At 49.8% G+C, this 12,606-nt stretch overlaps 1 protein-coding gene across 1 annotated transcript in view; it reads left to right on the forward strand.

Moving 5' to 3' along the window:
- Window positions 1-12,606, forward strand: part of LOC144752569 (poly [ADP-ribose] polymerase tankyrase-2-like) — a 446,314-nt gene that overhangs the window by 65,770 nt on the left and 367,938 nt on the right. Inside the window, exon 6 of the mRNA XM_078640458.1 lies at window positions 3,340-3,485. Within this exon, the coding sequence (XP_078496584.1) occupies window positions 3,340-3,485 (146 nt within the window). The remainder of the gene's footprint in view (window positions 1-3,339; window positions 3,486-12,606) is intronic.

Here is a 12,606-nt window from a genome sequence, read left to right on the forward strand (position 1 = left end):
GTTGCAGTACCCCCCTACTTTTTACCTGATGCACTTTTCCTTGGGGGGCCCTGACAATCAGGTACCCAAGGCCTGTGATCCTTCCCTAAAAACTGTACTAAAGCCTAAACCCAATTTGCATCTCTGGCCACTTGTCAGCCCCTAGTAAATGGTACCCTAGGTACCCAGGGCATTGTGACCAGAGAAGACCCCTAAGGGCTGCGGCACTTATTGTGCCACCCTTAGGGGCACTGTACCCTGACACACACACACACTGCCTTTGCAGGCCGAGTGTCCTGGTGCAGAACTAAACAAAGAGTCGACATGGCAAACATCTCTGTGTGCCATGCCCACAAACCCACTGCCCTGGCATACATCAGCCACCCCTCTAGCTGGGTGCCCTATGCCAGTGGTGTGGGCACAGGTGCATGAGTCCTGTGCCCCTACAGAACCCAGGGCCATTCCTGGACACTAAGTGCAGTGATGCCATTAAGAATATATGGTGCTGGGAGATTGTCATTACGAACTCCACAGCTCCATAATGGCTACACTGAAGGCTGACAAGTTTGATATCAAACTTCTCGGCACATTAAACCCACACTGATGCCAGTGTGGGATGTAATGTAAAATGAACTACAGAGGGCATCTTAGAGATGCCCCCTGAAACCTAAACCTACAATCCACGTCTTGTCGGAGAGGCTGCCTAGGCTGCCATACAGCATACATGTTGCTGGACCCCTGGGTGGAGAGCTCCCGCGGGCCAGCAACAATGCACATCCTGGGACGAGGTGCCAAGCCTCCTTCCCCAGGATGGGCAGGGGAAGCTTCAAAGGCATTCCGCCTTTGTGAGCTTCTCCAGACCTCTTGCTGTACTCAACAACTGCCCCCCACCAGTTCTGACCCCTACACTGGCGGGAAATCCTACGTCAGAAAGGGGGGTGTGCCAGCCTTTGCCAACCCCACCCCTCAGGTGGGAGAGGCGAGGTGAAGTATGACCCCGGGCCCCGGCCATCTTGAAGATGGGGGCCCCTGCCCAATCACAGCTAGGCTCCTGCCCCCCTTCCACAGGAGAGGAGCAGTCTCGGGGGTGTACCCACCCCAGGACAGGGACCCATTGGTCCCTCCCCTTGCTCTACCTGTAACGCCCCCAAGTTTAGTATTTAGTGGCACCCTGAACCTTTTTCCACAGATCCAGATTACGAAACAAGAAAGAAGATCAAGGAACACGAAGACCTGCCGTGTAGCTGCTAAAAAGAGGGAGACAGCAACTGATTTGGCCCCAGCCCTACCAGCCTGTCGACCCTCGAACCTGCTCCTGTTAAACCCCGGCATCTCCAGTGGTCAGCAACCTCAAAAACCCCGGAGGACCTGACTGCCTTGTAACTGACTACCTGGGTCTCCCACGAGCAGTGGTACTGCTCAAATCAAGTAACAAGCCCTGGCATCAGCCCGGAACCGCAAACCCTGCACACTCTGCACCCGCCAAGCCTGGCCTGTGCTGGAGGGAATCAAGACCCTGAGGACATACCCCGACGATTCTGACTTGGAATTCAGTGCCCTAAGGACCCTCCTCGACGACCCCGACGACGCCTGCAGCCTCAGGACAAAGGACCCCTACGACCGCGACCAGCAGAGGGTAAGATTTCCCGACCTCAAAAGACTCCCCGGCGCCCCGCAGCCCCCGGTGCCCAACTCCTGGGTGCCTACCTATCCTCCAAGATCCCAACTTACCCCTCGAAGTGTTGGTCGCTCCAGAAGATCCTCCGTACCCGAGCCTGCAGTCTTTGTTCCCTTTTCAAGATAGTCATTGAATAACATTGAGCGCCTGACGGCTCGAAAGCACCCTGCACCCAACCGCCCGAGTGCCCCTGGCAGTGCAACCTGTACCCTATCCTACTTCCTCATTTGCCCTGAGCAAGTGACCAGGAGCCCAGCTCCCACAGCCGCGTGGCCTGCTAGTCAGCAGCCACCAACAGAAGTCCCCCTACCTCTCATTGGATAACATTGGGCATAACTACCTCTGCACCCAGCCGCCCCTGTGCCGCTGCGGGTGTACCAACTGTACCTACCTGACCCTGGGGGACCACTGAGTCTATGCCCAGAATCTCAACTTCACCAGTCTAGTACTCACCTGAAAACCAATGACTCACTTTCCTGCCATAGGATAACATTGACTGGTTTGACTGAAGTTTTGAAACTTTAAAATATTCATCTAAAATCACCCGAATAACGAATTCCGAAGTACTCACCTGTGATCAGGAGAGAAGCCAGTACTGTACCTTTAAGCCAAGTACTGAACTGCAAAAGTAATCAAAACCTGAATTTTCTCCATATGAATCCATTGTCTGCTTTTCTATGGAATTTCTTCTGTCTGCTTTCGAAAACTTGAAATATTCTTAAAAAATCGTACCTACTACTGAAACGTAATTACTTACCTGTCTTAAGTAGAGACCCCAGTGCTGGACCTAGGAGCCCAGTACTGGATTACAAAAGTAACAAGAACGTACTTTACCTATAACCTGAATTTTCTCCCATTGGCTAACATTGCTAGATTTTCACTGAAAAGTTTCAAACCTAAATTCAAGGTGAAAAATAGAAAAAAATGTAGGAAGCACATCTATTGTATGTGCAATTCACTTACACATACGGTTAATGCTGTACCCGCAGTATCTGTATTGTGGGAGAAAAAGTAGATTGCATATTAGTACATACTGCAGGTCACGGTCTTAGGCAGTGGCTGATCAATGTAGTTGGTGCCTATGAAGATTAAAACAATAAGTGCCCTGGTGCTCCTAAAATAAATAACAATAGGCAGTGGTTAATGTTCCAACAGTGTCTGGTTTTGCTGTTTCTGTTCATAGAATGTTGTTAAAAACATATTGTAAATACACTCGTTTCACTGGACACACTTATTAACACACATAACAAGCAACATATAACATTACACCACTTTATGAAAAAACATACTTTTTAAGTAGCTGTAATATGCCCCATGGTCCGCCTGGGTGGAGGGGCCTGTAGAACCCTGTAGTTGTAAAAATATGGAATGGTATAATGGAGTGCTGTGGCTGGACTTGTGATCGAGTGTTTCAAAATGCGGGCAAAAAAATAGTTTAAATGCAGATCCAAGTTCCTATTATGAAACGTGGTTCTGGTTTAGATAAAAGGAAAGGACCTTACTTTGCTCGGCTGCCCTCCGTCAGTTACCAAATGTCCCACCTCCCAACACATAGATTGACCTCCATAGGTTTGATCTTAGACATAACTGATGTAAGCGAAATATAATGTGTACAAAATTTTTAAAGTATAATCCTTTACAAACTGTTTGTAAACATTTGGTTTCATGTTTCCTGTCCATAGAAACTATGTAATGCTCAAAGTGTTAACTGCAGGGATATCGAAGGACGTCAATCCACACCTCTTCACTTTGCAGCTGGCTATAACAGAGTGTCTGTTGTAGAATATCTTCTTGAAAATGGAGCTGATGTACATGCAAAAGATAAAGGGTGAGCATGAAACATGTTTTAATGGTTTGATAAATAAAATTGATATGTCTGTTTGATATAACATTTTTATAAAGCTCCTCTTTTATAACCATACTTCTTTATAGCTGTAGCCTTGATCTATGGTAGGCTACACCTCTCAATAGATTTAATTCCTCAGTATGGGTTATTCATATTTTGTGATATTTGTCCTTAAAGTGCATCAACTCTTAATATTTCATCTTGAAAACAAGCAGTAATTCTGAGTTTGTGATAGAAATGTTCTGTAATGCCCAACCGTGCCTAAGAAAGAATGCAAACCTAACTCTATTTACAATAATTGGTTGCTTTGATTGTTGCTCCATAACACTCATAAACATCAGAGTGCTGTAATTTAAATTACATAACACTCTTATACGTTGACATTATAGCTTAAGTATTTGGAAAGGTGTACAACTGTTTCTCCAAGAGCATACTTTTAAGTTGCCACAAGCTGAAATCTGCACGAGTCATCAGGACATGCAACCTTGGATGCACCTGAACTCACAATAGAAGCTATTGCATTAATTTTTAGTTGACATTGTCATGAACATGGAGATGACTTACTGTTTAACATGTGCCCCAATGGTCATTTATAAAACGCACAGAGTTCTTGGTTGATAAGTATCGACGGCTTGTAAAGTTCGTATAGACTAAAGGTTTCAGTAGCGATGTTCAGCTGTCTATTTCCAACTTGTGGAATTAATGACACATAGCTGTTCCAGGAGGATACAAAATGTGCACTTAAAGAGAATAACACTTCCTCTAAATCAATCTGGAGGTACATCCTAGAGCTATTGCTTCTTTAATTCCTGGCTGGTAGTATACCAATCCAACATAAAATCACGAACAACGTCTTTGGTCCCACAATCTGCCATTTCCTTCAGCGTGTGATAACGTTCCTTAGTGGAACTGCTAGCATTCCTAAGCTCTTTTTAGCTTTAACATCTCCCCTTCAGTCTTCAATTTCTTAATGAGATCAAATTTATTTTCTCTCCTAAGTCCTTCTCGTATCCCATCTCTGACTATCTGACCTTCCTTTTTGGTTAGCCTTACTTGGGTTATTAAGTGAACTTTTCAATCTTTTATGTCTCTAAGGAAGTGTTATCAAAGGGTCAACTGTCTCCACAAGTGCAGACAGGGCAGTGTTATGCCACCCCACCTTTTCTAAAGCCCTGATATTGTCTGTCAATTAAAAAAAAAGGATTACTGAATCCTTATTTTGGAGGTCATAGGCTAAGTGCAGACAGGGCAGTGTTATGCCACCCCACCTTTTCTAAAGCCCTGATATTGTCTGTCAATTAAAAAAAAGGATTACTGAATCCTTATTTTGGAGGTCATAGGCTCTTTCCCTTTTCACTAATACTTAACAGTTGATCACAATTTTCTGACCACCCTACTCTAAATTTTTAAACATTTCAAACTTAATCAGTATGTTAACACCCAGTCCATAATATGTCGTCATAGTATATTTCGAATATTCCTCTTTGAATGAAGATTATTTAGAGAATTCCAGACAATTGTTGGCAGTGGAAGCAACTGCATCCCCTCGTTTTGGAACAATAATTGGAAGTCCCCTAATTCCATGATTTAATTTTTTTTTTTGTGTCTGTTTTATACTGAGCAAATGTGACCCCAAAAGTATTGGAGAGCTTTACATGAAAACCATTTACATTATACATGGACACATTCCTTTTTGTAGGCGCTAGGATGTGAAGTTATTGCTCATAATCGCAGGATTTTGAGCTGAGCAGAGACTCGAACCTGGGTCCCCAGTTCCAAACTCATCAGCTCTGGGCGTTAATGCAACACCTTACGCAACTCTGAGCCGAATCCTTCTCTGCCTCAACAAGGTTGTGTCTTGGTGCCGTACTGATGCACTCTCCCTCTGTTCATTCTGATTCAGACAAAATTATGCCTCTGTCTTGAAGTCACAGTCCATCGCTTCACAAGGTTTCCGTCTGACCAGAGCCAACCAGCCCTTGGGTATGACATGGGGATGAGGGTGGAGTATTTGTTTCAACATTAGGAGCATGGAAATTTGTATCTGGATTTTCAAATTGCCAGTGAATTGGGTACTCACTTGGCCTGCCATTTGATTGTGTTCTCCCCTGGACCACCGACAAAAGAGTGGTGATGAGGCATGTGGCAGGGGTTTTGGACTTGCAGTTGCCCATTATGGAAGTCTAACTGAGGTTTTACAACCTGGACAAACTTAATTGTAGCCTTTACTTCCATTTATTGAGGCCCTGACTTACACCCCTATGGGCACTTGGGCTAAACCCTTTTCCTGCCAAACAATAAACAGACAGGTTCCCATACGCGACAGATCGAAGTTAGGCCACCCTTATTTTTGACTCCCTCCCATCCCCCAGAGTTTTGTGGTTTAAGCGTCCACGAAAAGGGTGAACCCTAATTATTTCCCCATGACTATTCTGTACCCCCCCCCCACACACACACAATTTATGAAATAGATGCTGTCCTCAGCTGTACTCTTTGGTCAGTCCAATGCCATTTGCTTGCTCGCAACATACACCCATGCCTTGCCTAGAAGACTAGATTGTCATTGGAATGCTTTAAAGAAAGCCTGGCCATGTTCCATTCCCTAAGCCTTTCTACCCCCTTGAGAGTGTATCCTAACCAGTTTTGCCCCTTCTCAAGGAAACTGCAGTGGATTGGTGTATCTCTCGAGCCAGGGCCACTGCCACCCCCAGTTAGCATGGTCTCTGGTGGGGATTACGGAGACAGCACCCAGGCCATTAAGGATAATAAACTTCCCAGTCCCCCTGCTCCTCCATCTGCTTCCAAACTGCTTTAGTCTGCCCTTAGTGACACACAACAATCTTGTGAAAGGTAGGATCAGTTACTTTTTCCAGGAAAGTAAAATATTGCATCAAGACTGTTCAACAAGCCAATGCCTTGCCTTATGTTTTGACCCGCTGCACCTCACATTCACATCTGACCATCTCTCAGCGATGCACATGTACATTTTGCTCCAAGAAGTGCAGGCTCTTTTGGCCAAAGTAGCCAAAGAGAGGACTCCAGCCCAGGAAATGGAGACTGGCTGTTATTCCTGTTATTTGCTAGTGCCAAAAGACCGCAGCCTTCATCCCATTTGAAATGTCTAGCCTTTTAATGCCTGTTTGCGAAAGGACACATTTTAGATGCCTATGCTGGCCCAGGTACGATCTGCCCTGGATTCATGAAACTGGATAGTAGCTTTGATGTACCCCTCCGGTAGTCCCACAAATGCTACTTGCAATTCAAAATGGGCCATGAGCATTTTCAATTTTCTGTGCTCTCCTTGGGCCTCATTAGTGCCACTTGATGGTTCATGTAGTGATGCCGGTGGTCGCAGTACACCTTTGGAAGTCAAACTATACCAGTTTTCCCCCTACCTCAACTACTGGCTAGTGACGATGGGCTTGACACAATTAGTTGTAACCCATCTCCAGATGACGTTAAACCTGTTGAGGTCTCCATGGGCCTAGCTTCAGGGAAACCTATCCTAGTCCATCACTGTCTCGAAGGACACTGCAAAAGACCTCAATGTGTGCTCAACCACAATTAAGCCTAGTGGCAGACCCCCTCTCCTTTACACCACGCAGAGCTAATGGGGTGACAGATGTATCACTCTTTTTGGGGGGAATTGGATATTAGAGGTTTCTGATCTCCTCGCGAGACTCCTCTCCACGTCAATGTGTTGAAGTTATGCCATTCCCATGGAACTGAAGTCTTTCCTATCGGCAATCAAGGCACGGCTAGTTCATGTTCTGACAGACTATACCACTGCGATGTGGAACTACAAGAGGGCAAGGTATTTCCAGTGTCAATAGGCGTTTCGCCTCTGGAGTAACCTGGTGCAACAAGGCATTTGCCTAGTCTTGAACCACCTGGTAGAATCTTTGAACATTAGGACAAATTAACTCAGCCTGCCACTCCTGGCGGATCACAAACAGTAATTACATGCTGAGGTGTCCAGGATATCTTTCAGCAATAAGGCAAACTGTGGTTAGATCTTTTCGCCACCGCAGGGAATGCTCAATTGTGAGAAAGTGCCCTCTTTCTGCATGGTTGCCTCCACTTTTTGCTGAATTGCTGATGCACTTGGAGTGTGCACTGTGCTCCTGCTAATCGGGTACCCAGGGCCTATGTTCTTTCCCTAAAACTGTATTGAAGCCTAGACCCAATAGGCATCTCTGTCCACAGGTCAGCCCCTGGTAAATTGTACCACAGGTACCCAGGGCCCTGTGTCCAGAGAAGGGCTGCAGCACTTATTGCGTCACACTTAAAGGTCCTGTACCCTGACACACACACACACATCCTCCCTTTGCAGGCTGCATGTCTTGGTGCAGAACAAAGTGAAGAGTCAACATGGCACACATACCTGTGTGCCATGCCTACAAACCACTGCCCTTGCATAGATCAGTCACCCCTCTAGGTGGGTGCACTATACCAGTGGTGAGTGTACAGGTGCATGAGCCCTGTACCCCTACAGTGTCTAAGTCCATTCTTGGACATTGTAAGTGCAGTGCTGCCATTAAGAGTATATGGTGCTGGGAGTTGGTGTGAGAAAGTGGCTCTATATATACTGGACAATAAGCCAGTACAGTGTGTGTATAGAGTCCACAAACCCCAAAGGTATAACAGAGGTTTAAGTAAGAACTGACCTTACTCTCCAAAGTGGTAGCTTGGTCGAGCAGTAAGGCAGTACCAGAGGACAGTGTAAAGCATTTGTTGTACACACTCAGTCAGCAAAAGGTTTCACACACTCAAGAACTGAACTCCAGGCCAATTGTTATATCCTCAGATATAGTTGTTTTATTTTTAGAACCAACAGTTATCAAAATATACTTTTCAAGGTACGAGTACTCTTATGTAAATACTTTGCAGAGGAGCAATATGTTTGTACACACAATAATTACAGGATAGCTAATAAGCAATACAGTTCTGAACCACACTCTAGCATTGAGCTCAATGGGTTTTTCATAGGAAAGTACAGTTGATTACTTTATGGATTACTTTGGTAGTTCCAGGACTAGATCTTAGATTCAGTCCTGGGGTCTAAGCTGAAACCAGATTAGCAAAAACGTTTTAGTTACTATGATGAATTTTCCTGAATATAAAGCCGTTTTAAAAGTTCACACTTAGAAACTTTTCAAGGTGATTCTGACAAAGTTATTCAATGGGAGGAAATTCAGGTTACAGGTAAAGTATGATCGCGTTACTTTTGTTACCCAGCACTAGTCTCCTAGGGCCAGCACTGGGGGCTTAACTCAAAACAGGTAGGTAATTGCGTTTCAGTATTTCGTACGATTTTTAAAGAATATTTGCAGTTTTCAAAAGTAGACAGAAGGAATTTCATAGAAAAGCAGACAATGGGTTCATATGGAGAAAATACAGGTTACTTATAAACCCGCAAGGGATTACTTTTGTGGCTCAGTAGTGGGCTGAAAGGTACAGTGCTGGCTTTTCTCCTGATCACAGGTGAGTATTTTCAAATTCGGACTTTGGCTGATTTTATAGGAATATTGTCAGTTTTCAAAACTCCACACTTAAAAGATTTTCGAGTCAAAATGGGTCAATGTTATCCAAAGGCAGGTAAGTGAATTAGCGGTTTCCAGATGAGTACTTGTTTGGTGAAGTTAGGGTTCTTGGCGTAGACTCAGGGGTCCCCCAGGGTCAGGTGAGTACGGTTAGTTCAGTCCCCTGCGCAGGGGCTACCGGGTGCAGAGGTAGGTAGGCCCAATGTTATCCAATGAGGGAAAGGGGGCCTTCGTTTGGTTGGCTGGCTACCAGGCCACGCGGCTCTGGGAGCTGGGCTCCTGGTCACTTGCTCAGGGCAAGGGGGGGAAGTAAGATAGGACATAGGTCACAGCCAGCGGCACTCTGGCGGCTGGGTGCAGGGTGCTTTTGAGCCGTTGGGCGCTCAATGTTATCCAATGAGGATTTTGAAAAAAACAAAGGCTGCAGGCTCGGGGACGGTGACTCTCCAGGGGCGACCAGCACTTCGAGAGGTAAGTTGGGATCTTGGAGCACAGGTAGGTACCCCAAAGGGAGGCACAGGGGGCCGCGGGGCGCCGGGTGAAAGGTTGTCTTTGGGGGTCAGAAAAGCTTACCCTCGGCTGGTCGCGTTTGGGGTGGCCCCTGGTTCTGAGTCTGCAGGCGTCGTCTGGTTTGTCGAGCAGGGTCTTTGGGCACTGGACTTTGGGTCCCAGTCGCCGGGGGGACGTCCTCGTGGTCTTGGTTCGGGTTGGCCCGGCCCGGGCTCGGCTGGTGCAGAGTGGGCTGGTCCAGAACTTCCTGGTGAGCACCAGGTGGGTTGTTGCAGCAGAGCCTCTGCTGATGGGATCCCCAATCTTCGAGAGGGTAAAGGCAGGCAGGTCCTCTGGGTGTCCCAAGGTTGCTGTCCGCGGAGGTCGCCGGGATTAGGCAGGAGCAGGTTCCAGGATCAACAGGCCGGTAGGGCTGGGGCCAGCCAAGTCAGTTGTTGTTGTCCTGTTGTTAGCAGCTGCGCGGCGGGTCTTCTTCTTCTTGATCTTCTTTCTTCTTTTGATATCGGGATCTGAGGATGGAAGGTTCAGGGAGCCCCTAAATACTAAATTTAGAGGCGTTACAGCTAGGGCTAGGGCAGGGACCAATGGGTCCCTGTCCTGGGGTGAGGACACCCCCTAGCCTGCTCCTCTCCTGAGGGAGGTTGGCAGGAGCCTAGCTCAGATTGGGCAGGGCTCCCCATCTACAAGGTGGCCCGAGCCCGGGGTCGTGCTTCACCTCTCCTCCTCCACCTGAGGGTTGGAGTTGGCAAAGGTTGGCACACCCTCCTTCCTGACGTAGTTTTTCCCGCCAGTCTTCCCGCCAGAGTGGGGGTAGGACGGGTGGGAGGGCCAGTTGCTGGGTACAGCAAATGGTCTGGAGAATCTCTCAGAGGCGGTATGCCTTTGAAGCTTCCCCCTGACCATCCTGGGGGAGGAGATATATCACCTCGCCCAGGATGTGCATTGTTGCAGGCCCAGGAGAGCGGGGGCTCTCCACCCAGGGATCCAGCATCTGAAAGAAACAGGTTAGTATTAGATTCCTTACCTTAGAATATCCCCAGGCGTCAGTCTGGATCCGGAAACTTTTGCGTAGCAGTACCCCTGCGCGTCGGTAGGCGTCGTCTGCAGGCGTCCCCTGCGGCTCCGCGTCCGTCGTCGGCGTCGTGCGCCGTGAGGACGTCGCTGGAGTATATAGACGCCGCCTCCGCGCGCTGACGTCAGTTCTTCTTTTTTCCGCGCCAGTTAGCGCAGATCCGAAGAGCAGTACTCCGGTCTTTTGACCAAGTTTTTGTTAAATCCTAATTCTTCTACGGTGCCGGTAGGATGCCCGGTTTCAAGAGTTGCGACGGGTGCGACCGCCTGATGTCGGTCACCGACCACCATCGACTCTGCCTCCGGTGTCTGGGCGCGGACCACGACGTGGAGTCCTGCGTCGACTGTCGGGCCTTGACTGGTAAAGCTAGGCGGGAGCGGTCCCGCAAGCTTCTCGAGCTCCGAGTGTCGGCCCCGCGTCGAGAGCGGTCCCGGTCCGGTCGGAGGTCGAGGGAGCGGTCGAGGGAACGATCGCGGAGCCGCCATGAGCGCTCCGGGAGTCGCCACCATTCCTCCGGTTCGTCAGGTAAGCGTAAGAAGTCGGGGCGTCGTCATCGCACCCCCGACTCCCCCCGACGCCCTCGTGATGCGGCCGGGGGTTCGGGTGGCCCCACCCCCGCGTGGGTCGCCGACGCCATCTGCCCCATACCCGTCGGTCCCTGGGGAAGGCGCGTCGCGCGAGGAGATTGAGGCGTTCCTCATGGCTATGAGGGCGAGGTCTCCTCCGGCGGGGCCTACGGCACCTGCGGGGCCGTCTGTCCCGTCTGGGGGCCCGAGCGGTTCGGGTGCTCCTGCCCCGACGCCGCCGGTGGCTCCGGCCCCGGCGCCGCTGGGCCCCTCAGGTTCGTCGCCGGCTGGTCTACCGGCCTCGATTCCGTTGGGCCATCCCGTGGTGCCGCCTCCGCGTGACGTCGGGACTCCGCCGTCGGCTCCGGCCGGCGTCGGGGCGCCGGCGCCGCGCGGCGCCACCCCCATTCCCTCTCTGACTCCTGACGCGGAGTCGGACCGGCGTCGTCCGACGCCGGATCCGGCGCCGATGGGGCCCATTGACCCCGAGGAGCCAGTCTATATCGTCGACCCACACTACGACGATGAGGACGAGTATGGAGAGGGTTGGGAGGGGTCTGAGGACCCTTTATCCCGTGCCTGCCAGTATGACGTGGACTGGGTAGGTGACTTGGGTGATGCCAGTGGCCTGGACGAGTCGCCCAACCCTGGGTTTGTCTCGCCTTCCCCTGTGGCGTCTGAGGCGGGGGCTGCCTATTCGGTGGTCCTGATGAGGGCTGCCAAGGCCTTGCGCCTTGAGCTCCCCGTCGCTAAGGTCAAACCTAACATTCTGACGGAAGTGTTTAAACCGCAGTCATGCCCTCAGGAGCCTCTGCTGCCGTTTCATGAGGCCCTGACGGATGTCCTTTTGGGCACCTGGTCCAGGCCCGCTTCCGGTGCGCCGGTTGACCGGAACGTTGCCAGGCGTCACCGTCCGTGCTCGGACGACCCTGCCTTCCTCTCCACCCATCCCTCCCCGGAGAGTCTGGTGATCCAGGCCTCCACTTCACAGTCCGCATTCCCGTCGGCCCCGCCCGATCAGGAATCGAAGCGGTATGACCAATTTGGCAAAAAGGTCTTTTCCTCTTTGAGCGCTGGACTGCGGTCTTGTAATACCGCGTGTCTCTTGGGCCGCTACACCCACTCCCTGTGGGATACGGTCGCGGAGTGTCTGCCGCAATGCCCACAGGAAGTGCGGGACAAGCTCAACCAGGCCTTGGTTGAAGGTCGGGACGCGGCGAGGTACTCGATCAGGTGTGGTCTTGACACGACCGACTCGCTGGGACGGGCTATGTCCACGACGGTGGCGATTCGTCGCTATGCTTGGCTGAGATCTGCCAACTTCTCGCCAGACGTCCAGAATGCCCTCATGGACATGCCATTTGATGGCAGTCGCCTGTTCGGTGACAAGGCGGACAACGCGCTTGAGCGCT

The sequence above is a fragment of the Lissotriton helveticus genome, chromosome 5_1 (assembly GCF_964261635.1).
Source record: "Lissotriton helveticus chromosome 5_1, aLisHel1.1, whole genome shotgun sequence".
Classification (NCBI taxonomy): Eukaryota; Metazoa; Chordata; class Amphibia; order Caudata; family Salamandridae; genus Lissotriton; species Lissotriton helveticus.